The sequence below is a fragment of the Lathamus discolor genome, chromosome 2 (assembly GCF_037157495.1).
Source record: "Lathamus discolor isolate bLatDis1 chromosome 2, bLatDis1.hap1, whole genome shotgun sequence".
NCBI classification, from domain to species: domain Eukaryota; kingdom Metazoa; phylum Chordata; class Aves; order Psittaciformes; family Psittacidae; genus Lathamus; species Lathamus discolor.
This window is the reverse complement of record NC_088885.1, coordinates 129,028,703-129,055,013: the sequence shown is the minus strand read 5'-3', so window position 1 is coordinate 129,055,013 and position 26,311 is coordinate 129,028,703. Positions and strand designations below refer to the sequence as shown.

The 26,311-nt window shown below is 38.4% G+C and overlaps 1 protein-coding gene across 1 annotated transcript in view; it reads right to left on the bottom strand.

The window, feature by feature from the left end:
• The window catches only part of ZFHX4 (zinc finger homeobox 4), a 151,987-nt gene that overhangs the window by 98,985 nt on the left and 26,691 nt on the right, over positions 1–26,311 (bottom strand). Inside the window, exon 3 of the mRNA XM_065668468.1 lies at positions 25,452–25,954. Within this exon, the coding sequence (XP_065524540.1) occupies positions 25,452–25,954 (503 nt within the window). The remainder of the gene's footprint in view (positions 1–25,451; positions 25,955–26,311) is intronic.

The window sequence follows — 26,311 nt, the reverse complement described above, 5'->3', positions numbered from 1 at the left end:
CTACAGTCCCTGATGAAGAGTCCCTCCCCAGCATCCCTATAGGCCCCCTTCAGATACTGGAAGGCTGCTATTAGGTCCCCACGCAGCCTTCTCTTCTCCAGGCTGAACAGCCCCAACTTTCTCAGCCTGTCTTCATATGGGAGGTGCTCCAGTCCCCTGATCATCCTCGTGGCCCTCCTCTGGACTTGTTCCAGCAGTTCCATGTCCTTTTTATGTTGAGGACACCAGAACTGCACACAATACTCCAGGTGAGGTCTCACAAGAGCAGAGTAGAGGGGCAGGATCACCTCCTTCGACCTGTTGGTCACACTCCTTTTGATGCAGCACAGGATATGGTTGGCTTTCTGGGCTGCGAGCGCACACTGCCGGCTCATGTTCATTTTCTGGCTCATGTTCATTTTTGGGAATGTGATCAATAAAAGTAAATACTATTTTTACATTCTCTTTTTAATGTTATTTACTTGTTTATTTAAAATTTATTTTAAGCTAAAGTATAGGACAAAAGTAAGTGACTGGCAGAACGGACACCTTACAATTATATCATTATTACATGAGCCATATATGCAGATTGATGCAAAGACAAATTGACTTCTATTTTCAGATCTTCATAAAGCTGGATAAGTGTAGGTGGCTTAAAATCATTCCTGTTTTAGGTCAATGTTATTTATCATTGTCCATACTAGGACCTACTGTACATTGCTTCAGAATAATAGATTTAGCTGGTCTGCATGCCAGTGCCCACTCACATAACCATGTCTGACTTGGGGATTAAAATAATCCTTATTCCCTTCCCCCTTCTACACACCTCTGGCTAAGACTAGAAATAACAAAGAAAAAACTAATTCCTCTACAAGGATATTTGGCTTTAAATGGTACATTACAGTGCTCACATTACAATGTTATTACAATTAATATTTACAGTTAGCTAACTTGTAATACCAGTTTAACTAACTAAAGTTCCTTGCAGAGCTATGTGAGGAAGATATGATTAAAACCTATGAAATGTTAGTCCATTCACTGAGCAGCATTAATAAAACGGTTTCATTCTCATCTTTAGTTTGCAGTAGCTTCTCTTGTTATTTGCACTTTATCTGAAGAAGCTGTTATTTGGAAGCCTTTGACTGGCTTTCACATGACTTCACCTTTTAGGGTCTGGATTGCTTTGTTTGGGCCAATGTTTTTTGCTCTGTAGTTCTTATCATTACAGCCTGGCTGCCTGGAAAAATTGCAGCTCAATTTTCCTTTTGAGATCCTTCCTCAAATAATTAATGCGTTTTCTTCCTTTCTACCAGAAGAAGCTTTCCTGTTCTTTTGGTTCAAGCAATATTTTTGCCTCTTACAGTTCTTCAAGGCCCACTGACACCCTAAAGACTGGGAATTCTCCAGTACATTGTTCACACTCTGCAGGGAAATTGGAGATACAGAAAAGTGAAAAATACCATGCTCAACAATATGCCCCTCCCTAAAAAAGATTGATCCTGCTATTGTAATTCAAATCTGCTCTCCCGCACTCAGCCTGCATTACAGAAACCGGAAGTGCTTCCCATGCAGGGAGTCCAAGAGCTTGCTCTGCGTCTCCCAGCTCAGTACTGGGACAAACCCCTGCCATGAATCATCTTACCTCCACTTCCCTCATTCCCTTTCAGACCTGGTTTCCATACACAGATTGACTGCCCAAGACTGAAGATTTATCATGACAAGGCCCAGAGAGCAATCTGGACACAACCTTGGTAGGTGTAGATTGTTTATTCTGATAATAATGTCTACAACAGTGGAGTTTTTCTTCTTAGTAGTTGCTCAGACTGGAGTGTACCGAACAATTAATAACAGCTACCACACAGAGTTAACATGTTACTGTGATGCCAACAAAACTGCAGTGAAAAACAGCAACCCGAGTCAAGACCTATATCACGTAGTCCCATGTGGATTCTGCAGAAACCAGCTAGAGCAGGAGCCAGGCAACAGATGCTCTGTGGTGTTTCAAGACGTGGAATAAAATTGTTGTGCTTCCTAAAAACATGGAGAGATGCTGTGTGGTATTCAGCAAGACTGAATAATAACTGCTCTCAGAATGATCTATAAAGTGTTTCCAGTAGTTATGTGAGTTTAAAAAACACATTCAAATTCTGTACCTTTACATGTTGTATTTAGGATACCTAATTTCTACAGAGTAATGCTGATGAGTTATTACTCAAATGGGAAAACGTAAGTCCACAGGCCTGTGAATGCTCAGATGAAGTGAAAATTTTTGCCATACCACAGAATCACAGAATCACAGAATCCCAAGGGTTGGAAGGGACCTCAAAAGATCATCTAGTCCAACCCCCCTGCAAGAGCAGGGTAACCTACAGTACATCACACAGGAACTTGTCCAGGTGGGCCTTGAATATCTCCAGTGTAGGAGACTCTTAGTAGGTCAAGAGAGGTTCTCCTCCCCCTCTACTCAGCCTTGGTGAGGCCGCATCTGGAATATTGCGTCCAGTTCTGGGCCCCTCTGTTCAAGAAGGACAGGGAATTGCTTGAAGGAGTCCAGCGCAGAGCCACAAAGATGATTAAGGGAGTGGAACATCTCCCTTATGAGGAGAGGCTGAGGGAGCTGGGTCTCTTTAGCTTGGAGAAGAGGAGACTGAGGGGTGACCTCATCAATGTTTACAAATATGTGAAGGGTGGAGAAGAAGTAAATTAATTAGTTGGAAATGGCCCTTTATGCCTATTGTTTGTACTTCCAATTTAAATGAATGAAACACTAATTATGACACAGTCACTCCTCTCCCACTCTGAGTGATAAATTGACAAATAAAAATAAAAAGTAATCCAGACATGCAGATTCAGTTGTTCACCTTGCCTTAGCAAGACTGAAATTGCCAATAGAAAGGCATCTTATTTATATTTGAAACACTCAGTTCTTGTCTTCATTTTTGAAGTCTAATGACATCCTCTGAGAACAGTCACTGAGGTAAGCAAAGAGATGGAAACACGGGAGCAACACTGTGAATCATAGCCTTGGCCCAACTATTCCAACATGTTGTCTGTGCAAGTAGCAATTATCAGATTCACAGAAAAGTGGGGTACAAACAGAAGCCCATAGAGAGTCTAAATGAGTGTGCAGTGTGACAAGGGATCCTTGCCTGACCCTGGAAGACAGCCTGTTTATATCCTGACTTTAATAATAATAATAAAGAACCAAACATTCTTGTATCTCTTTGTTTTAGCACACATAATCAGAAACATCATTAATGTTCATCCCCTTATCCGTCTTAAAAATCCTGATAAACTGTTTATCCGGATAACTCCCCAGTGCATCAGTGAATTTCACAGGCTGATTATTTACAGCAGAAAACAAGAGTAGCTCTGACTTTCACTGAAAGCCACCTCCCTCTCCTACTACAGTGTCTAGCAAAGGGAGCACATGGCTGGGTTTCATTCTCTCCTTCATCATTTTATACACAGCCCTAAGCCTTACTACCTTGTGCTGTGATCCCTTCAGATCTCACAGGCTAAAGCAGGGTCAGTACTTGGGGGGAAGATCTCTAAGGAAAACACTAGTGCTACAAAAAACAGTTTGGGTAATTCATTGATGGTGCTCTTTGTCTAAATTAGTAATGAGTCAGTGCTCTACCCTGGCGTTTAACAGCACCATCCTGTTAGGAAATGTTTTCTTTTGGTTGAAACAAAGAACATATTTCACAACTGCTTGTACTTAATAAAGTTATTAAGTATGTAGCACACTTTTTTCAAAGGAGGAAGAGTGTTAAGACAAATGTCTTGGCCAAACTTCAACTTGTAATTATGTTTTGCATACCTACAGGCAATTCCCTGTGCAGTTTCACTTGAACACAGCTTTTCTTTTTTTCACCTGCCTTGAAAATACTTGCAGTGCAATGCTGCTGCACACAGTTATACATGAGCTTCCTTCCAGCCTACCAGTATGCACATGACGATGGCCCTATATGCACTTAGGCTAACACAGAATGGAAGAGCACTGAATTTAATTAACATTGTTAAAACATTTTGAAAGCCTCTGAAAAAAGGCTTTACAGAAGTGTCAAGTATTACCATGGTTCCTACAGTCTGTTTATTTAGACTTAATAAGATTCCTTTCTCACACACACGCACACAAGCACGCACACACACACATAAAAACCATCTTTTTGCTTTACCAAGCACATTAATAAATAGTACTGATACCCAAGCCATCAAAATTTCGTTTTGCCTAAGAACAAACCTTCCCACCATGGGCACCCTTTACTCTCTTTATCCTGTAAGACGCTGAAAGACACATGCCCTTTGCTATGTGGTATAACAATAAAAAACTCTGATCAAGAAAGTGAGAAAGTAGATGCTGCATTTGCCAACCAGTCTGAAAAAAACATGCTTCCAGCATCTTTGAAATTAAGCCTAGGGCACTGATAGCTGATCTGCCTTATATATGTGAAGAGAGGCTTTCAATGAGAATCAAGGGCCTGACTCACTTAAGTCTTTATAGGTTGAAAAAGAGTAAAACTGCAACTTAGAAATAAGCTGTGAGAGCTGGAATAGATCTGTGACAGCAGCGGCAAAATACTAGCTGTCAGAACAGGCTGAGGGACAGACAGCAATATTCCTGGCAGCTCAAATCTCCTGGAAGTTCGCAGGTTTACCTCTCTTTTCTCATGAAATCTTAAGGTGACAAAGAACTTAGCAGGCCACTAAGTTCTGCATTTAGAATTAAAGCATCAGAAGCAGAGCTGGAAAATACTGGCTATATTAGTCTGAAATACCTAAATTAGGTCCTTCCATGCCCCACCTCCTGGCTGTTATCTGTGAATTTCTACAAACTATGTTGATCTAAGCAAGAAATTCATTTCAGAAACAGCTATGTTTAAATGCATACTGCAGAATATCTGAGGAAAGCACATTCTGAATGTGTAAACTGAGCATTCACAAAACAGCCAATTTCTAATGGTACATTTGCAATCAATCAGGGAACAGAAATATACCATGTGTCAAACCAGAACTAACCAGCAAAGCTCAAGACTTCAACTGTATTAAATATTGCAAATCACTGTAGGTTGAGCAGCAGCAGCAGGACTGAGCAGTTTTTTTGGAAGGTATTTCTAAAACAAAAGAAATTGAGAGAAGCTGATTTGAAAGAGAAGCATCCACCCGTTTAGCACTCAGCCGTATATAAATGACCAAGGCATGCTTATCACTCCTTGGGTTACTTCAGTGGCCAAATATTGAATCCAGCAAGGTTTACTTGCTACTCAATGCTGCCTTAGCCATTTCTACGAGATGCTGAATCCCAGCCGCATGACCCCGATATACAACATGGCTAATATACCCAAACCCCACGCCTGGCAAGATACTGAGTCAAACAGTTAATCTCACCATTCAGGTCTGATGAAATAGTTGTGCAGATGAAAATCATCTGCATCTTGTAGACACCCCTATCTCAAGCACAGATGGTTCCTCCATAATGGCCTTGGGCATATGTTGATCAAGAAGGGTGACAGACTAGAACTCAGCAATACTCCACATGGGAGCACATGAGTGCACCCCCTAGAAAAAAAAGAATGGACTCACTCAAGAGTAACTTCATTTATTGCTCTCATGGCCTTCAGCTATTCATCAATACCAGTTTATCATCAAATGTATCAAGAGTATCAGACAGATCTACAATAAAAGGCATGCCTTTAAAAGTGTCTAAGGGGTAAAGAAGTGCTCTGATGCCTGTGTCATCAAATGCAGCTAGTAGCACTGATCCTGCCTGTCATCTTGACATTAAATACAGCAATTCTACATGCGGGTATATTGAACAGACAGTAGTCTCACCAACTGATGCTTAAATATGCATATTCAGTCAGGCCTAATTTGACTCTATCTTCTGCCAAGAAAGTGAGAGTAGGTTAGAGTTCCCAAGTCAAACTCTCCACATTTTTTTTCATTGTAATTGACTTCAAATATTTTAAACCATACATATATTCATTTCAATAATTAATACAATTAGATGTGTACATTAATATTTAATGACCCTTCCCACTAAAGGCTGAACAGTTTAAGGGAATACTAATAGGAAGTGATTATTTGCTATGATTTTATTGGTGGGTTTTAGGACCCTGAAAATGAAAGACAGAAAAGATCGGTTCCTTCTTATTGCTAGTACAGAGTTATTCCCTATAGTGATTTGTCCAGATTAAAAATCAGCATTTAAATATAAGTCCCCAATTCAAAAGAATAGTTCAGATCTCGAGTGATTACAATGCTTTTGCCTGGCAGCTGTCTAGCAGTCCATCACAAATGCTCTGGCATGCTCACCATCTTTTGATTGGGGTATAAGTCATCAAAAGTCACTCTTGCCCTTATCAGGATTGTTGCTATCAGCAGAAAAGATGGGAAATGATAGCTCAGGTACCAGTACCACTCCTCTTCACCCTAGGCCCACACTTACATTCAAGTCATTATACTGGAAGATTTTACACTGATGCTCTCTAGTTAGCAAGTATCAGTTGTCTGCGCTTTCAGTGCAAACTTGACTATTAAAATTAAAATAACTTTTAAAAATTAATGCACAAAATAAGACTGAACTGTTTAAAGATACTGTTGATCTGCAAAAGACTTCTGAACATTAGAATTAAAAGAAACTCTGAGGATTTATACTGCAGTGGCTAAATTCATTTCGGTGTGAATTTTACATTTTGATCACTAAGTAAAAATTAATTCTTTAAGATGTGTTAATAAGTTTTTATAAGTATCTACCATTTATTATTATTACTAGCAGCATAACCCACACAAGTTCCGAAAGGGTTAATGCAACGAGATGAACTGAAATTCATGAGCATAATCCTAAACAAGTGAGTTGAAGTTCTATCAGGTCTATTTCATAGCATCAGGGATTACTGCTAGCATTCTAATCCTACTGAGCCTAAGGGAGGTACGTTGTATTGTATTTGAAATCCTGGCCAGGAAAGAACGGAAGGTTAAATGGGTGCCTTGCTCTGTAATCAAATATCACAGGCACTACTTATCTATTCAATGAACAACTAACGTAGAAAATCAATTAGGAAACAAATAGCTTCTTCTTTTGATTTTTTTTTTAACCTAACAAAAAGAGAGAGTGAGGAGTAAATGGTTTCATAATATATATTTAACAAAACTATACCATACTATCCAATATAAAATAATTCTTCACATAGAGCGGAAAACAGTACAGAAGGTACAAAATGCCCAATAGCAACTGCTGGTGTTTTAATGCTATTTATTTAAGTATTAGGGCTATTTTCAAGGGTAGTGTGTGTTCAAACACCAGAAGTTGAGCATCTTCTTCACATATAAAGCAGCACACAGAAACTACGCATACAAAAATATTAACTAGTTGCAGCTAATTGGACTGTGCTCGAATGAAATCACAAATGCATATCCGGTTGCTTGTAACTGAACATCTTAAATTATGTATCAGTTGTGAAGAGCATTTCTTCAGCTGTGCATCATCTTTTGTTCACTTGGTTAAAATCCCAGGAGTACTGAAAAAGGCTGAAGCTCCTGCTGGTCTTTGTTCCCAGCAGGGAGAAGTCCCTTTTGGTGGTCTTGAGGTTAACACCCTACCCGCCTCCCCCCCCTCCCATACCTGTCATTCTGAATAGACTTCACAGTCTGTGCACACAGACAAACAGCCTGACCTGGCCAGCTAGCTTGACCCCTAGGCAGGAAGAAGATCACATCTGGTTATTAATATTGGGACATTAAAAAAATGTAATCTTCAAGGCACTCCAAGAAGCAGGCTGGCAATTATACAGTACGCACTGGATGTCAGTCAGGGAGCATGTTAGCCTGCTATTATGTCCAAGAATGCTAAAACGTTCATTTTGCTCTGATGAAGGGTTTCATATACAGTCTTCCTCTGTATCTCTGGAAGCTGGTAAGAGAAGTTAGACCAAAGCACTTACGTCTTCAGCTTATCTGTTCTTACACTTCTCAACATTTAGCCTGTTTTATACAATTTTGTAATGTAAAATATTTGTAGCTGAAAACTGATGTAACTAGGGAAAAAAAAAAAAAGCCATGATTTTACATTAGAGGAACAAAACCTCTCAACATCACAGTTGTGCTAAACACGCCCCCATTACAGTCTCTGAGTATTTTACCAGACTTTACTTCATTGATTCTAGACATCTGCACATTAAATGGTTTATACACAGTTTATATGATTAGCTAAAACATAGCAAAACATATTTGTACATGCTTGTAATATATATTATATGCATGTGCACATACACAAAGCTTCATATACAATAGATTTAACACTGTCATGTGTGAAATCTTTGTGCACCAAAATCAGTGGAAAATTTACCTTTTGCTTGAGTTGGGTCAAATCTTAACCCTTAAAAAACAACAATTCAAAGTCTCACTCTGAATGTGCTGAGAATATCAAACCCCTTGTCTGATACCTTTGTATAGCCAGATAATTATTTCTATTTGCCCCACTGGTTATGCTTAGACAAAATGAAATGCAATGGACTGAAGCTTTTATATGCTTTATTTTGCTGACATCCCAGCCCTGTTGGTGCCACAGGGAACATTTTGGATTGCCAGTGCAAACGCAGTACAGGTCCAACATCCAGCAAAGAATGCTCTGACCACCCAAGGCATACTTTTGTACCTGTCATATGGACGGTAGAGGAGCACGGTCTTCAGAGAAGTATCAAATCATTCCTAGAAGATGGTGCCAACATAATCTTTGTGCTTGAAACAAGATCTAAAATTGTCTCCAAAGGCAGTTGTTATTAATGCTCCCAGCCCAGATAGTTTAAATTTGCTGTGAGTAGTTTGATTTTGCTGCAAACCACCATCAAGCCTTCTTCCTTGCTTCCTTTCAAATGGAAAAAAAATTCCTTTTAAATTACATTGGGTCAACACCCAGGATGGGCCTTCTACCAATGATGTGCTAATCTTGTGATCTGTGACTCTGAAAAACTCACAGTTTTACAACCCTGGAGTTGGGAAGTTTCCAGCTTTCCAAGAGGATGCTAGCACTTGTTTTTAGCTCTGATAGGCTTGAGAGGGTTGAGATGTCAGACCTTCAAACTGTAACACTATTATGCATGGCAAAGCTATTATAGGAAAAATTTAAGACGTTTCTAAAATATATTAGTCACAAAGTCACAGTGGTGTTTTTTCCCCTTAGTATCAGTGGAGCTTGGCTTTGTACAAGCAGCCATATGAAAAAAAAATTATTGATACAGTTAAAGAGCACTCCATGGTTTTCTAACATAGTTTTCCTAATGCAAAATTATGCAGCAGTTGCAAAAAGCATGACAGTTTCCTGTGGGAGGGTCAGCATACCTTTTTCTGTCTTTATTACTTAATACAAACAGCAAACTCAAGCTCAAGAAACTAAAACCTTTATCCCACTCATCCCAAATAATTAGAAATGCATACTTGATAATGTACACAAACACTCACGCATGTATACACAAGAGAAAGTGGGAAACATTATTGGCAGAAAAGAGAAAAAATATAAAGGAGTTTGGGGCTCGGCAAGAATGAAATCAGTCTAAGTGCTGCAGAAATGATACCGTTCCAGATGTGGATGGCACTGTGAAAACAGACATGTAGAAATACTGGTAGAGCTTGAAGAAGAATGTGGCGAGGTTGTAAACACTGCTTGTATGTGTGTGCAACTGAGGTTGCAGAGAGCAAACCATGAAGCAAGGATGACACTGCACAGTCCTGAGGGAGCTGGCGTCTCAGAGTGAAATTCCAAGCTTGAGGCAAGAGAGGAAATGTTTCTGACAGGTTGGGGCCTTTCAGGGTGGAGGCTTTCTGGTTTTAAATAGTAGCTGCTTGAAAAATGCTCACAAATGTGGAATAATTTAGGAGGAGAAACAGGCTATGGATGAGGTGACCTAGTATGTATGCTCACAAACTATGTCATGGTTAACAATAGTGAGTAACCTGTTTTGATCTGTAAAAAATATTTAAGAGGTGGATTTCATTCTGACAACACATTCACTGTAGCAAACAGGGAAGCTGTTTCAGTGAGAAGGAAAACACTTCCAAATTCAAATCCTCTCCTCTTTTTCGCGCCCTTTTTGTGGAGCAGCCTCTCTGACTTTTCCTTTATAACTAGCCTTTGTCTCTAGAGCACCAGAAGCAAATGGAAAAAAAACTTGAAATAAACTTTGGGAGAAAAACAGAAACAGTAACCATCAATTTCAGCAAGAAATTACCCAAATAACAGAACTTTTTGAACTGGATAATTTCTCACAGTAGTGACAAACCACAGTAGTCAAACCACAGGAGAGCCATGTCCCAGTCAATTGACAGAGTTAAGGAACACTGTCATTTTGGAAAACTCCTGGGCCAATTCCATTCTTGGAGTAACACTCCCGAGATCAGCAATACTACAACAAAAATGGATTTGGCTCACATTCTTCCTGTCTCTTTCCTTTCATCACCATTTTAATAGGAAACAAACACATTTTTTCATGCTTCAAACAAATTCTAAAGAGGGTAAAAAAAAAAAAAAAAAAAATCATACAACCAGTAAAAACTCTGTGTTTCTCCTGTATCTTTGCAGATGTTTAGACTTCCATTTAATAGTGTGACTGACCTACATCGTACTAAAGAAAACACCTCAAGGACTCTGCTCATACCATTGGCATCTGAATGTGTTACCTTTGTGGCAAATTGAGGAAATAACCCTCACCAAAAACTAAAAGCTAGATAAAAAGTTGGGGATGGGGTATGTGAATGAGAGCCTGGTATATGTTTTCGCAACTAAAAAGAGCAACTAACTGGTCCTTGGAAAGAACTACCGTAGTTCTTCAAGCCCAGAGCACACTGACAGAGCACAGCCAGGCTCCCTGCAAGTTAAGCACATGAGGAATGAAACCTACCTGAACAAGGGATCAGAATACCGGGCTGCAGTCAGGCCTTAGAGTTTGTGACAGCAGCTGCTGCCTTTCTGTCCCAGATAAAAAGGTCTCTGTTGTCACCACGAACCCCCTGAGCCAGCTCTGTGTGAGAGCTCCCTGCGCAGGTGGGATTTCACTCTCATCACAGACTCACATGTGCTTCAGCTACTGTCCTTCCTGGTCCTTCTCCTGACACATCCCCAGCATGGTGTGCGGTGGGAAAGACACAGCACACACAGCTGGCACTCTGCCAGCCAGGAACTCCCCTACATGAGCACAGCAATCCTGCCCTCCCCCACAGCAGGGAACTTGCAACAAATCTCCAATTTCTTTTGCTCCATTAGTGGCAGAAAGAGAGCTGAGCCAAGGTTGGAGAGGTCTGCCCTGTGACTGTGTGTTTGTCGTACGTTTCCTTACTTCAAGTTTACTCCAATGACTAATACCATCTTTAAGAGTTTCAAACAGAACTATTTTAAGATGCAAACTGCTGGAGATGTTGAGAACCATTTAGAAGTGTTTCATTTTACAGGGGTATAGGAAATAAAAAATAATAATTAAAAAAAAAACCAAACCCAAAACTAACAGTTATGTACCTTGACCTTCCAGAGAGAGGGAGGGGAAAAATTTAAAGTACTTCAAGCCTATTTTGGGGAAAAGATATTCAGTGAGCTACAGCCAAGATAAATGCATATTAACACTCCTATTTTGCTTTAACTAATTAGCACTATTACAGGGTTCAGCAATGACACTTCAATAGTAATTGATCCTCTGATGCAATTTTTGTGTGTTTCAAACTAGCCAATACGTCCAGCCAAGAGGGCTGTGCAAGGACAGAGGCTGGCAGTCAGCACAGGCGAGCTGTCTGAGTGTGACCTTGGAGCCTGGGATGCTAAACACAGGCAATCAACAGGAGCCACTAGCACTCAGCACTTCTGCAAATCAGACACCTAATCCCTCCACTTTTAGTACTTCCTCCAGCACTGGCAGGTAGCTGAGCTAATTTAAATTCGGGTGTTGGCTGCCCCAAGCTGGTGTTTGCATACACTCACACAGCAAATCAGGAACTTCCTGGCTGGGTCTGGAATTAGCATTTAATTTCAAATTTTGTGCTGACTTGGTGGGGTGGGCATTTGGCATCATATTTTCACATTACTTCATGCAGGGTAACTTAGTTACTATATATTTCTTTCTCTTCTAAACCCTAATGTGAAATATTTTAATGTCAAGCAGCATGAAGGCCAGAACAATCCAAAAGTCAACACAGCCTCCACAGTATGAGTTCAACCACAACAGACATCCCATCTGTATTTCATGGTGTACCTTAATAACAATCAATAATGCATTAAAGTTAACACTGAACAGTATAAAAAAGCACACTACAAAGAGTTATGCCTCAGGTTTGCAATCCACGTGGAGAAACAACATCTTATGTTTTCCACCAGCAACTTAATATCTGGGGTAAATATTTGCAGATAGATGGCTTCTTAGCTATTTCTGTTGTTCAGGCTCAATAAATAGTTAACTGCCTACGGGTATTTGCACGCTAAGTCACAATGTATAGCAATAAATGTGTGAAAGCAACAACAGGCAGCTCTCTGAAGGCACAGGCAAACTAACTGGGGGGTAAGCTGGATGCTTCATTCCTTCACTCTCCTAATACTAGGGGGAAATTAATTCTTCCATGGGGTAATTCAGAACTGGAGTTTTTTCCTCTTGGCTGACTAAGCAGGAAGTGGCCTAACCACTTAATGTAGGCACCCAATGCAGAGGCAAAAAAAGTCACGGATTAGAAACTGACAGGAACAGAAAACAAGCTAGAGGAACCAACAGGTTATTTAACAGAAAAAGAAAGTTACCTCTCAGCCTCCTAAAATCAAGCTAGGACTGATCTTGCAGCAGTGTAAATGAATTCATGCCAGTCAAGACCAGCCATAGAACTCTCAGGAATGCCAGAGAAGTCTAAAGCTAGATGAGCATGCAGGTAAAATTCAGTATGGGCAAATGAATCCAAGAAAGTATATATTAGAAGGAATAATCTGAACCAATCAAACATGCTACTGGTGTCAAAGTTAGATGTAACTGCTCTAGGACACTTGGGCATCAGTATGAAGGGGGGCATGAAAAGAGCCATGAGATGAAAGGCAATGAATTTCCAGCACAGAATACAATAATGTTTTTTAAAGCAGATTTTATTTTTGGATGCACTAGGCATGGGACAGTAAGATCATACAGATCCACTGAGAACACTATGTTCAGATCTGAAATATCTGTGTATTTCAAGAAAAATTTTGCAGGGGTTGAAGGAGTTCAGAGATCAGTGATAGGATTAGCAGAATTGTGGAAAAAATTCCACTAAAAGCAACACTGAATATGCTGTAAAAAGCTTAAGTAAAAAGCAGACAGGATAGAAAGATCATAAAATAATCATAAAAATTATTAGAAAGATATAAAAATTACATAGAAACATCATAAAGCAAGTAAGAACACACGATCTTTCTTGTTCTGTTAGCAGATGAGTAAATAAACAAAAATTTTAATAACTCAAATTAATGACAGAGAATTTTAAAAGATGAAAAATTACATTTGTATGCAGATTAAATTAACCTGTGGAACTCCTTCCCACTGCATGTGATTGAGCCAAGAGTTCAGTTTATAAACTCATTTGATGTTTGCACATGACTAAGGCCTCGCAAAACCACTTCTGAGCAAAAAAAACCCCACACCCAATCTTGAATTCGTATGTCAATACAAATTTTTAGCCTCTGTTAAGTACAGGGGACATGCAAGAAGAAAAATAATTTTCCTACATGGGCAGCATTATATTTGACCATGAAAGAATTTTTTTTTTTCCTCTGCTTTGAGAAGCAGTTGTTAGCCAGTCAGGAGCAAGGACATTAGATAAGGTGGACTAATGGTATAATTTGCTGTGATAGGACAATGATTGCATACTTGGCCTGCTAATGTGTTGCTGCTTCTAAAATAGCATCCTCCTCTGTTATGAGCAGCCACTGCAAGAGGTGTACTTGACTAACTTTCTTTGCAATGAGTTACTTTTCACTTGGACAGGCTGGAAAGACAACTCATGATTAAGTGACTCAGAAACAACTCCAAAGAAGAAAAGAAGATTTTTTACACCCTGACAAAATCCTGATAATTTCAGCCCTTCAGTCTTTAAGAAAGTTATTAATAACTGGGAGAAGAAAATTAAAACAGTAATGGAAATCCAACCTTTACTGCAGCAGACACATATATATACTTTTCTACTGTATTATAGCAGGTGACAGTAGCAGCCTGGGGTATGTATGGACACACATAGTTTTAAATTCTGTTTATGCTCTTGGAAAGTGTACACTTTTTTAAGCACACACACCTGCTCTTTTGCTTTCTTCCACTGCACCCCCTGTGCAAGAAACCCAGTCTTCAATAACTGTGACTTCCTCCCTAACATTAGTGTTGGATAATATCTGCCTCTCCAAGTTCTCACGTGCATGAACAACTTCAGACTCCATCTCTAATTCATTTCTCTCAGTAACAGACTGTTAAGCATGTGTATGGATAAATATAGGCAGAGAGAAAGACATAGATATTTCTTCACATTAAGTGGTATGCTTAATTACATTTTGATAAGGTCCATTTAGACTGCCAAACATACTAAGGCCAACCTCTCACTCACCTCTGCATGGTTAGAGACACATTTTCTTTTTTCCCAACGCCATGCTCTGTTTCCTAGTCCAGACAGTATTGAGCTCACCTTCTAAATCTATTAGGACAAACAACTACTAGAAGTAAAGGAGAGACATTTGTTTAGTTCCTGTTGCGAACATGTGAGGCACAAAGCCTTTGTATCTGCACAGCACAAAAGCTGAGTGAACTGGGATACAGGCTTGAACTCTGTAACATGAGATTTCAGAGTTCTCCTTTTATTGATTATCAGCTCAACTCTCTTCCTTATCACAAAAAATACTGCAAACATACAACTCTTCAAAACCAGCATAGCTCTTGTCCTTTGTATACCCAGAAATGCTTTAAGTAAACCTTATCTGTTTGATACTTTTGAGGTAGCCAAGGCCACATAATTTGAACTGTTCACTAGAGAACTCATGAAAGAAAAGAAACACCCTAGAAAGACTTCTGAACCCAGGTAATATATGTAATACATTGAGTCACAGATGCTCTCACAAACATATTTTTGTTTTTCAGGAAATGAAATAAAAACATTTAGAGACTAAGGTATCTAACTGAGAAAGGATTTTGTTTTTTTCCTGTCAGGAGTCCCAGTGACTAGTTTCAAAGATTTTTATCAGTTGAGTTCTATAAATCAAAGAAATTCAAGTATCATGAAGATACCAGTGAATACAATGGATATAGGAACAAGGAGAAAGAGCACATTAATAGCATATCCAATTCATCATCGCCTATGAGATCATCTTAGCAAGTCAAAAACTAACAAATTATATCCACAACTTAGGTACAACTCTTGTTTCTTAGAGGCAGCTGCAACAGGATTAGTCCCAGGGACCATTACAGTAGTGCTTTCAAATCTGCCCAATGACTCTAGGTCATAAATTTGGTAAAATTAGTCTTAAACTATTTTTGTGGCCTGTGATCTTTGTCATCTGAGAGCTGACTTCAGAAGATCCTGCTCTGATATATCCCAGCAGGATCCTGACTTTGTCCTGGGTCAAAGCTTTTGAGTCACAGAAGTTTCTGGACAAATAAGGACATGAGGTTTTCAGAAACACTTGCAGTTTGGCCTCGTTTTTTCCCCCAGCTTCATTCTTCATGATTTCCAGCCATTCATTAGCTGCGTACATATCTGCAAATGTCAGATGGTGTTTCCAAAATAGTAACATCTAGATACTAAAAGCTGTCTCATTTCAGTAGCAAAGTGAGCCTTTTTCCATGCTCTCATCACTAGCAGACAAAAAGAGCAAGAACACCAAGATCCTCCTTAGATTTTGTTTTATTGTTCTAGCTGTAAAAATATCCAGCTTCTGGTCATTCACAAAGTGTTTATTCAGTTAGAAAATTTTAGTATTTTTGCCTCAATCTACTTTCCAGAGAGCAAGTCTTTGTCTAGGTTACATAGAAAATAGGAACATTGTTCTTTGAATGGAATGCAGCTGCATCAGGGGATGTTCAGATTGGACATTAGGAAAAGATTCTTCACTGAGAGGGTGGCCAGTTTCTGGAACGGCCTCCCCAGGGACATGGTCATGGCACCAAGACTATCAGAGTGCAAGGAGTGCTCTATAGTCATACAGTTTCATATTTGGTATTCCAGTGAGGAGCAGTGAGTATGACTCAATGATCCTTATGGGTCCCTTTTAACTCCAGATATTCTGTGATTCTCTGAATAAGAAGTGCCCTTCCTTCTGTTTTGGTGTTAGAATCCACTGTTTTGAAATTAGCGTCAGGATCACATCAGTCATACCTCATATGATACTTGAGCCAGTTGCAACTTTTTTTCAGAATTTCCCATGCAAAATATCTTCCTTCTTAATAAAGAAGTCCGAAAATGACTGACCTCCCCCACTTCCCCAGACAAGGACTGCTACGGGCCCAGTCACTAATTTACGATGTCAATGGAGAAATTCCATACATGTTAAACAGCTTTAGAATGAGACTATATACACCATTGGAACTGGATGCTAAAGTTCTGGTAAAAAGAGTTTCCACTGTAAGCCTTTGTTTTAAACAGGGTCATCACAATAGGACTGATCTTGCACTTTCTCTTTTTACTTAATCTATTTTTCTATAAAAAGTTTGTGCACAAACTATCCCTGAACAGCAGATTTGTGCTGCATTTATGGGTAGAGGTGGCTCTATGGTTCTCCCCAGGAGAAGTACAAAAAAGTGGCATATGTTCTTCTTTGGGAGAGTTTACAAGGGAGAACAGAGATTACAAACAGGCTCTCTTCTTCGGGCAGACTTCCAAATACTGTTCCCATATGTTAGGTTACCTGCACACAATCCAGCAATAAACCATAGTTATATAGTCATGTATTTTAGATATGTGAATCATTTTAACAGCATAGTTTGATTAACACTCTAGGATAACAGTTTTAAAAAGAAAAAAAAAAAAAGACCTTTTTTTATTAGGAACTCATGTGGTTAAAAAGCAACTCTTGGAATAAGATTAGTATATTACCATTCATGGCTCCCATTAGCAGTATGTAGTTTCTATTTGTGCGTATAAGCAAGGAGTATTGCTCATGCTCCTCATACATGATAAAAGCTTTTTTTTCTGTTTTTGTCACTGCTACTGCAAGAGGATGCCCAAGGCACGGGAATCTCTACACTTCATCATTCAAGGACTACCTTTGCTCAATTTTTGTTTCCTTCAATGCCCGCTGCCTTTAAAAGCTAAAGATTATCTTAATGCTTTCCCTCCCACAGGGAGAGTAGCACATACAGTTTCCCCCAAGGCTATGGTGCACAATACTCTGTGTGTATCTGTCTGCTGCAGAACTGTCAGGCTGGCACCTTCTGACAGTCTAAGGGGTCATTTCCATTACATCCTCCTTCACAGCTATCCACAAAGCAAAGGTCCTGAGGTTCTTAGCAAAGCTTAACTTTCCATATGTATCATCATAAGGATGTACGATCATCATTCTACACTATCTGCCTGTACTAAGTACACCAGCCTAACAGATAGAGCACCAGGATCAAAAAATGTCATTTATGGTTTATTAACATAAAACCCCTATCCACATTTAATGTAATTACTACCTATTTCTTGTTGTACTGTATTGCATTTTGCTCACAAATATACACATGGAATTTTATCCATTAAAATTTGCCTCCTGCATTGTGCCTAGTTCTTGCTAAAACCAACAGAATTGATATTACTCTGCATTTCACATCAGCCTCTTCACTATCTTTCCTTACAAAATCTGACTGGAGCATTGATCCAGTGGTAAACCAAATGAGAAAAAATACTGCAGAAAATTGTCTATCTAGCAAGATAGGCACATATATAGCCAATACAGTCTCAAGAGCAGTGTATCAAACAGCTGAAAGCTCAGACCTGTACATGTGCAGTCTCTAAGATTTATTCCCATCAACCTTCCTATAATTTCCCAATCCTGGCATTTGGTCTGGATGGACTGACAAATGCAAAGACCAGCGTTTCTCCTGAAACACTTAGCAAAAACAATAGCAAGGCTGAAGTACACATATTCATGTCAAAATATAACTTTCCTATCATTAGAGGTGGTCTTGGCAGTCCTGGGGTAATGGTTGGACTTGATGATCTTAAAAGTCTTTTCTAACCTATTTGATTCTATGATTCTATGTCTGTCTTTTTTTTTTTTTTTTTTTGGTCCTCATTCTTAAATACATGGAAGAGATGGTGAAGAAAAAAAACCCACCTGCGAGAGTCTTCCAAACTGTATTTAGAATTTTAAAGAAGACACCTGTAGTGAGTTGTGTAATATCAGATAAAATCTCCTAAAGGTAACAAGAAAATCTATGTTGCAAGGTTGGGAGAAAGTGGCTGCTAATACATAGCTGCAATCTATTTATGCACATATACACATGCACTCATATTGACATAATACTCTTACATACACTATACACAGCATCTCTACTTTGAATCTCAGTCAGAAGTAATTACATATTTCTCTTAATGTCAGAATGAAAGAACTCCAGGCACAAAGAACAGCTGTTATACAGCCATTTTGTGTGTTGAGTGTACTGAATAAATGAGGCTGATCCTCTTTGTGCTGCTTTTGCTATCCTCCTGGCTCACTCTTCTTGCTCTGCAAGAGAAGCTATGAGCTCGGACTCCACTGGGCAGAGGGCACACTGCGATTCATGTCCAAATATCCTGATACAGCCTCCTTTCAAAAAGTAATTTTACACATCTTCAACCAGGACAGTATGCAGACTAGGATCTTGGACAACATTTCAGCAAAATAACAAGAGGATTCTCTAAACCATGACTTGAGAATACCTTTCTTTAGCAGTGTATCATAAGCTGAATACAATGTGTGCTATTTTTTACAGACAGTCATGTAGGACTGAGGGCTAAATGACGTCTGAATATTAAATTAAATATACATGAAATATATGTGAAAATTATTTATACTATTCTATTTCAAATTTAAAATAAAAAAGAACAGGTTTGAAATTGCTATTCTGCTGGCCCACAACTTGTTTGGGTTTTTTTTTATAATAAATGTACTTGCCTGTAGTGTTTAAGTACATACAGTAGGCATATACGCTATGTATAGCTATGTATTGCTAACTACATAATGTTGTTTGAATATGTGTCTCTTTATACATGTAAAGCACAACAGCATAATCTCAATTACAGTAACTACAATTTACAGTGGAAATTAAATTTCATAATTTCATAAAATATTTAAAACCTTTAATGAACAAAAACCTGAAAGTACCATAAAAATCGAAATATCCTCTATAGTGAGGTTTATGTTTAGCAACAAATTAGAATAACTTTTGTTTATCACTGAAAACAGTTTCTTCACCTAAACAAACAAGAATAAAATTAAGCAAAATATTCTTTGCCTCCTCAAATGTGCAGACATATTCCAATTTCCTTTTCACAATGATTTCTATGCAAATCAACACTGCACAATCTCCTGACCTCTTTTACCATCATACTGGGACAGTGACAGTTCAATAATTGGACTGGCACATATCTAGGATATTTGATTTTAAATTAAAAAGTTAGTGCAGGACAATTGAGATGAAAAGAATGTGACTTGCTGTTAATTCCAGACTGATCAAGTATTAACATTTCATGCCAAACAGAGTAAAGCAAAAAAGTGACTGGGGCCAGTAGTCCATTCGTCCCCATATGCATATACTTTACACCCCCCACCTCAGTTGTTAATTCCTAACAACGATCCTTTCATCCAGAACAAGGATAATGAGAAAAACCCAAGCAGTGTTCCTTAGGGAACTGTTACACTAAAAGTTACCTAAGGACTAAATCCCACTTGTGCCTCCTGCACGTGATAAAGATGAGCAAAGCATTCGATATCCCTGGCTGATTTAAAATCCAAATATGCAAACAGCACTATGGAATCCAGACAGACTATTCTGCTTTGCTGATGACAGATGCAGAAAAAAAGCTGGTCTAATTAAGCTTTTGACTTGGAACCAGCAGAGATGTGGACACCTTGCTTTAAAAACACAGTGCATAACACCAGCTGAAGAGCAGGTGCTGCATGGTATTTGCATTTCCTGCAAAGGATGCTAGCTAGCAGGACCAAGCAGCTGACCGTGAAAATTCTTGGCCCTAAGTGACCCAAGGACAGACTATAAATCCATCCTATAAAATATAGTAAAAGCCCCGTTTGTTCTTCCATCCTTTCAGTATGTGATGTTACACATTTGTGATTATCTCATTTTATTGGGCTCTTTAGAAAGCTGTTTATGATCATTTGTGGACAAAACAAAGGCTTATTGTAAACTCTTTTTTAAATAAGTTGGAAGGTCAATATGAAACACAGGGCACCACTTTCATGACTGCTACATGCCAGCTATGCTTGTGTGTGTGATATTACAATGAATTTCAGCAAAGGGATAGAGTCCTAACTAATTACAAAGCAAACATATAATAGTATTGCATTAGCAGCCCAAGAAATTCCTATTGAATTGCATGCATCTGAAAATAGAAAGACATACTTGTGCTGAAACTTAATTATCTTGGCAAAAACTGTGAGGGCCAGATTCTCAAAAGACATAAACACAAAGCGCTGATTTACACTCCTGAGGATCTAATCCTTTGTTAATTCAGATAACCTCCATCAGATAAAACTTGCCATTTAGATTGACTAATTTCCCTTATTATTTACGGTATTTATAGCTAAGTAATACAATTACTATGCAGTTTGTGAGTAGGAAAAAGAATACTGCTGATCTCCAAATACAAGGTCTGAAAGAGACTATCAGCATGCTCTGCCAGGTTAAAAATGTTAATGATGTTGTGTTCCACCCTAGGCAAAGAAGACAAGCCTTTTTCAAGGACAGTTCTGACTGAAATTCTTTCTTAAGGGTTCAAAGTAAAACATTATGGTAGAAAATGAATACAGCTTTGTTTGTTTCTTCAGTCATCGTTAGCAATAGACATAAGGGTATTCTGTATTTCAGCCCATATGGAAAGATCATCAACACTTTCTGCTTCTGGGTCCTATGCCAAAATACCATATCCCACATGCCTTTTACCTTAAAACATAAAAGAAAAGGTGTTGTTCTGGTCAAGTAAAGAAACAATTTTTACTAGCATACGTCTAATGTTAAAGCTGCCTAAATCCTGCCAAAGACATTAAAACACCATCTGCAAAACAGATTTTCATTAAATTGATCAGTTTAAAGTTAAGCAGCTAGGCAGATGATGCTTTTGAGCTAACCTTTAACCTTCTTAAACTGAAATAGGTCAATCCTTTTGAGTAATATCTTTGCTGTTTGAGAACGTAAGAGGTAAAGTGATCTATCCAAATTGAACTGACAATCATAGCATTAATAGTGTTATGGATCAATATTTTGTCAATAAAGGGAAAACCAAGGTAGTTTTCACACACATGAGTATTAGTCTGCTAACTGGTGCCTGTCACTTTCCCTGAGCTCCTAAATAATTGCATATGTGACATAAACTGCAGTAAATATCCAATACAAGCCTATTAAAGCTAATATTTTTTTTGATAGACTAACTTCAAATATTTATTTATGACTAGAAATTGCTCATGTCGTTCAGTTACTTGGTTAACTAAAACGTCTTCTCAGCCACTCCAGTTTACTTTGCAAAAAGGATACCTGTATTTATTTATTAAAAGTATTTGGAAACTATTTTATGAGCACAGGACATGATACATGCAGTTCCCTGAATCAAAAGCTATTTGACTAAGCTACAAAATGCCTTCCTTAAGAGCAGTTCCAGATATATATACTTTATATCCACAGAGATAGATCACTGTCCCACCTCAGCTTCCCAAACCTGCAAAAGCTGAACACTTCCTCCTGCAGAATGGAAATGCACTCTGTTGCTATAGAGGCTTTCTCTGTTTATTTGTGAAGTCACTGAATGCTTCTTGATGGATGTTGCCAAGGACTTGCAACTCTTCCATGGTTTAATTTGCTAATATCAAGCTCCACAATTCCAAATGTATGTCTTTGGGAAATTCATTTAGGCCAAGCTGAGTTCACTCAGGGTAAGGCCGTCTTTGTTCTGGTTCCTAGCAGCTGCATTACCAACACCATCTGAATACTGCACTTCTGTAAGAAGCAATCAGGCCATTTCTTTTTAAATAACTTAGAAAACAGCTAAAGGTTTCACTTTGCCATATTTAGAATCTAACTCTAAAACTGACATTTCAGTACTGCCTAAAATTATACAGCTTCAGAAGAGAAGCTCTGATGTTCATGGTAGCTTTAAAAGCTATGGTTATGAAAAGACATCCTTTTATTCCATCGATAGTTAAGCACAGGAAAAGAAATCAAGCTGTTATGGCAACATTTATAAAAAGGAAATTCACAAAACAATAACATTTAAATAAATATAATGACTAAAGAAAAAACTTTGAGGTGATTGACAAAGCAAAGGAACAAAGTCACAGATTCTTTTTCTGTGCCTTCAGATGGTTTTAGTATTAAAGTTTTTATTGCCAAATCATATTCACAGCACCTTAATTTTAAAAGAGTTGGAAGAACTGCTTGAATATAAACACAATTCATGAATATTCGATATCACTCCCAAGGCATATATCTATTATTCATACAAATTAATGTTCTTTTTTTCCTTAGGTGCTCTAAAAGTTTATCTGTCTGATGTATCAAGAGAAAAAAGTTTACAACTCTCTCAGTGTCAACAGCTTCACGAGGACCTGACAAAACTATCAAGTCTGCTAGCAGATAACTTTACAGACTTCCAAAACCTCATTTATTTCCACCTTGAGGCTTGAATCTACACCCGTAATTAGAAGTAAAGTTTTCTGGGTGACATACAAAGGCACTATTTTCTATTACAAAGCACACACACATCTAGAACATTTTGGGGTTTAGTGGCACATGTAGTACCACCAACCTCAAATCTTAAAAAATACTACTACTAATACTCCAGTTGATATTCTAAAGAAGTCATTCCTCTCCTTCAAATTATCCTTAAAATGAGATTATATAAAAGTACTGTGCGTACTTCTACATCCTATCTGCTTCCAGAGATTTGTTAAGCCTATCAGGGTTCAGAGCTCCAAACTTCTGTAAGAAGTCATGATGGACAGAAACTTTTCTAAAGCTGAGATACTCACTAGCAATTGTAGGGAAAAGTGTTTAAAAATACATTAGGAGACTTGCAACTCTATGGTTACCAGCAGTAAACTTTCAATTTTCTTTCTGTACCACATGAAGTTTAGGGAGTGTTTAAGAACATATGCATTTCTTCTCCACTCAGATGTCTTTCACTGATTCAGGGAATGAACTTAAAAGATTAGCAATGGTCATTTGCCATGTATGAATCACACAGGTGTTACTGAATTGCTCAGTGTAACAAATGAGGATCTGGCAGAGAAGCAGGTTCAGCAGCAGGACGTTTTGGTGATAAGGACTAAGAGCTGAGACTCATTCCCTTGCTACGCTGTATCAAATATTTTGTAGGACAAAACTCAAAACATACCAACAAAACTCTACAAACTCAAACCTATTTGATGAAGATTTCTCTAAGGATTCGGTTGAGTGAGTGAAGAGAGTGCTGTTCTGAGTAGATAGTTTGTACCCTGCAACTCCATAGCTATGCCTACAGCTTTACTTAAAAAGCAGATGGTATCTTATTTTCAGTGGTCTCTAAAGCTTTGGCAGTTAAGCCATCTGAAAACAGCCGTTTGCCTTCCCCTATCCCATTCTATCATTCCTATCTGTGATACGCTTTGCAGCAGCATATCTCTGAATGGTGGCATCATAAAACAGATCATTGAGAAAATCCAGGTTAACACTCAAAAGAAGAGATGGGAACCAACTATCTTTAACTTAGATCATTTAAAAAAAACTGACACGAAGTATGGCTCTACAATCAGTGTAAGTGGAGGGACCAAGGAACTGCTTCACAGTTGACAAGGGAGCAGGTACTTTTGAGGGCAGTTCTGCTGCTGTTGGAGGCTAACTGTGCCACTAGACTCTAGACTCTTAGCTCTTCTGGCACTTTTCAAAACAGGACTTTGGTTCTTTCAAAAAAAAAAAAAAAAAAAGAAAAAACAACAATCAAGCACAAAAAAAACCACCCTCCCTTAGAGTTCAGGAAAAATACAATTTACATAAAACACAATTAAATTAGCAAAGCAGCCAGCGCTGTGGGACAATATAATAGACCAAATCTTGTGTTACTGCCGTTTTTGTCCATAGAGGATCCACCAAGGTTACAACTATCAAGTTATAGAATGAAAACCCATGTAACTGCCTGTGCATCGTGTGTTACCTCAGAGCTACCATTTGAACATGGTTGAACGCCAGCAAAACATTATTTCTTGCTTAAATGAGAGGTCTGTTGAGGCTTTTCTGTATTTGTTCTCTGTGTACACATTTTCAACATGATTAGAAAACCAGCATAGTTGCCGTAATCAGCAGATGGCTCCTGATAGTTTAGTTATCACAGATTTCTAGTATAAATCAATAGATAACACTTGCAAAATAGATTTTCTAATCATATTTAGAGCTTGTTACAGTGACTAATGGTTTGCAATATTTCCTGAATTTTTATATCCCCCTAGACAAAAGAAGTTTTTAATAAGTTATAAGTTATTCATCTTGGAAATGAATGTGTTATATTTTGTACATGAACCAAGACAATCAAGCCAATCCAGTAAACACACTGCAGAAAATATGTTACCCCATAATTAGGGTTTGGAAAAAGTCATGACAAGTTGTGTAATAAATGGTATTCATCACTCCCACATATTCATTATATCCACATATTTTTTTCCAGTAAAGATAAAAATATAGTTACCATTCCACTAACATATTTATCTACACCACACCCTTTCATGTTTGTGAAAAATCATTACTAGCTTGGAAAAGAAGGGCAGACAAAAGGATGACAGTACTAACTATTGAATATCATTGATAATAAAGTGGTGCTTACTGAAAATACCAGTATAAAATAACTTGGCTGTGATAGATTACAGTTGCAAACAGATACATATGCCAAAAAGAGATCTCCTTCCTTATGCATGGTATGGAAAAATTATCATTTTCTGTAATCTCCTTCAAGTCTCTGATCAAAATTTAATGGAAAAAGTCTAAAGATATTATAAGAGATGCAAAATCCCTCTAGTAATTTATTATGAGAGAACATTAAAAAAAAAAAAAAACTCACATTCCCTGTGCTCACAGACAGTGCATCCTAAACGGGCCCTCAGGTAAATCCACACAACTCACCGGGAACACTCTTCTGATTAGCCTGCATAGATTTTGTTCGATTACATGCATGTTCAATAAACATTTATTCTGCTGGTTAATCAAAATCTTGTTTGATTAGCACTGAAACAGTTAATTTCCTAGTCTACTTGGTGCCAACTGAAATTACTGTCACTGGCTTACCTTGTACAGTTTCAGGGCTGCCTCGTGCCTGTGATTGGTAGTGTGTAAGCGCAATTTATCCACGCTGTTGGTGTAGTAGTCACAGGCGTTACATTTTAGGTGAACTGGGTTGCCAATGGCAATACACTTCAGCCTCCACTCATTAGTTTTGCCCCCTTCTTTAATGTGAGCCACCAGTTGATATTTCTGCATATGTTTGTCAGTTTTGCAGTGGAGCTGGAAGTTCGCTTTTAGTTGAGTGTTGTAGTTACAGAGCTTGCACTGGTAGATGTCTCCAATTACAGCCCTCCACTCCTCTTCAGGGAGCGAGCGTTCACTGCTCACATGCACACTTAGGGCCTCCAGGCTGTCAGAGGTGAATTTGTTGCAAACAGCACACTGGAATAGCTTCAGCGCTGGGTCACTGATATAAGGTGACAGCTCTCCTGCAGTAAGGAGGGACAGGTCATCACCCATTAGCTGACCACTGGCAAGCCGGATTTCAGGCGGCAGCTCATTATTTACTACAGGAAAAAAAAAAAATTAAAAGGGAAAGTAGAGACCAGCAAGCATAGCACACACAAAGGAATCGGTAAAATAAAGCCTTGACAAGGAGTTTGCTTTCTCTAGAGCTTAAACTATAAAAAGCTGTAATAGGATTGAATCAGGATCAATTACAATCATCCCTTTCAACTTCTAAATTCCCTCATCAGATAGCTTTAATTACTCCTACTGGGCATGATGTCATTCTGGAATTTGTATTTTCAAAGGCATGAAAGTTGATCAATAAAATAACAAAACAGCAATGCTTTTGTAACTTAAAAGCCCAGATTAACTTACACAGCACTAATTGTAGTTTTGTTATATCCTTTAAATGATGC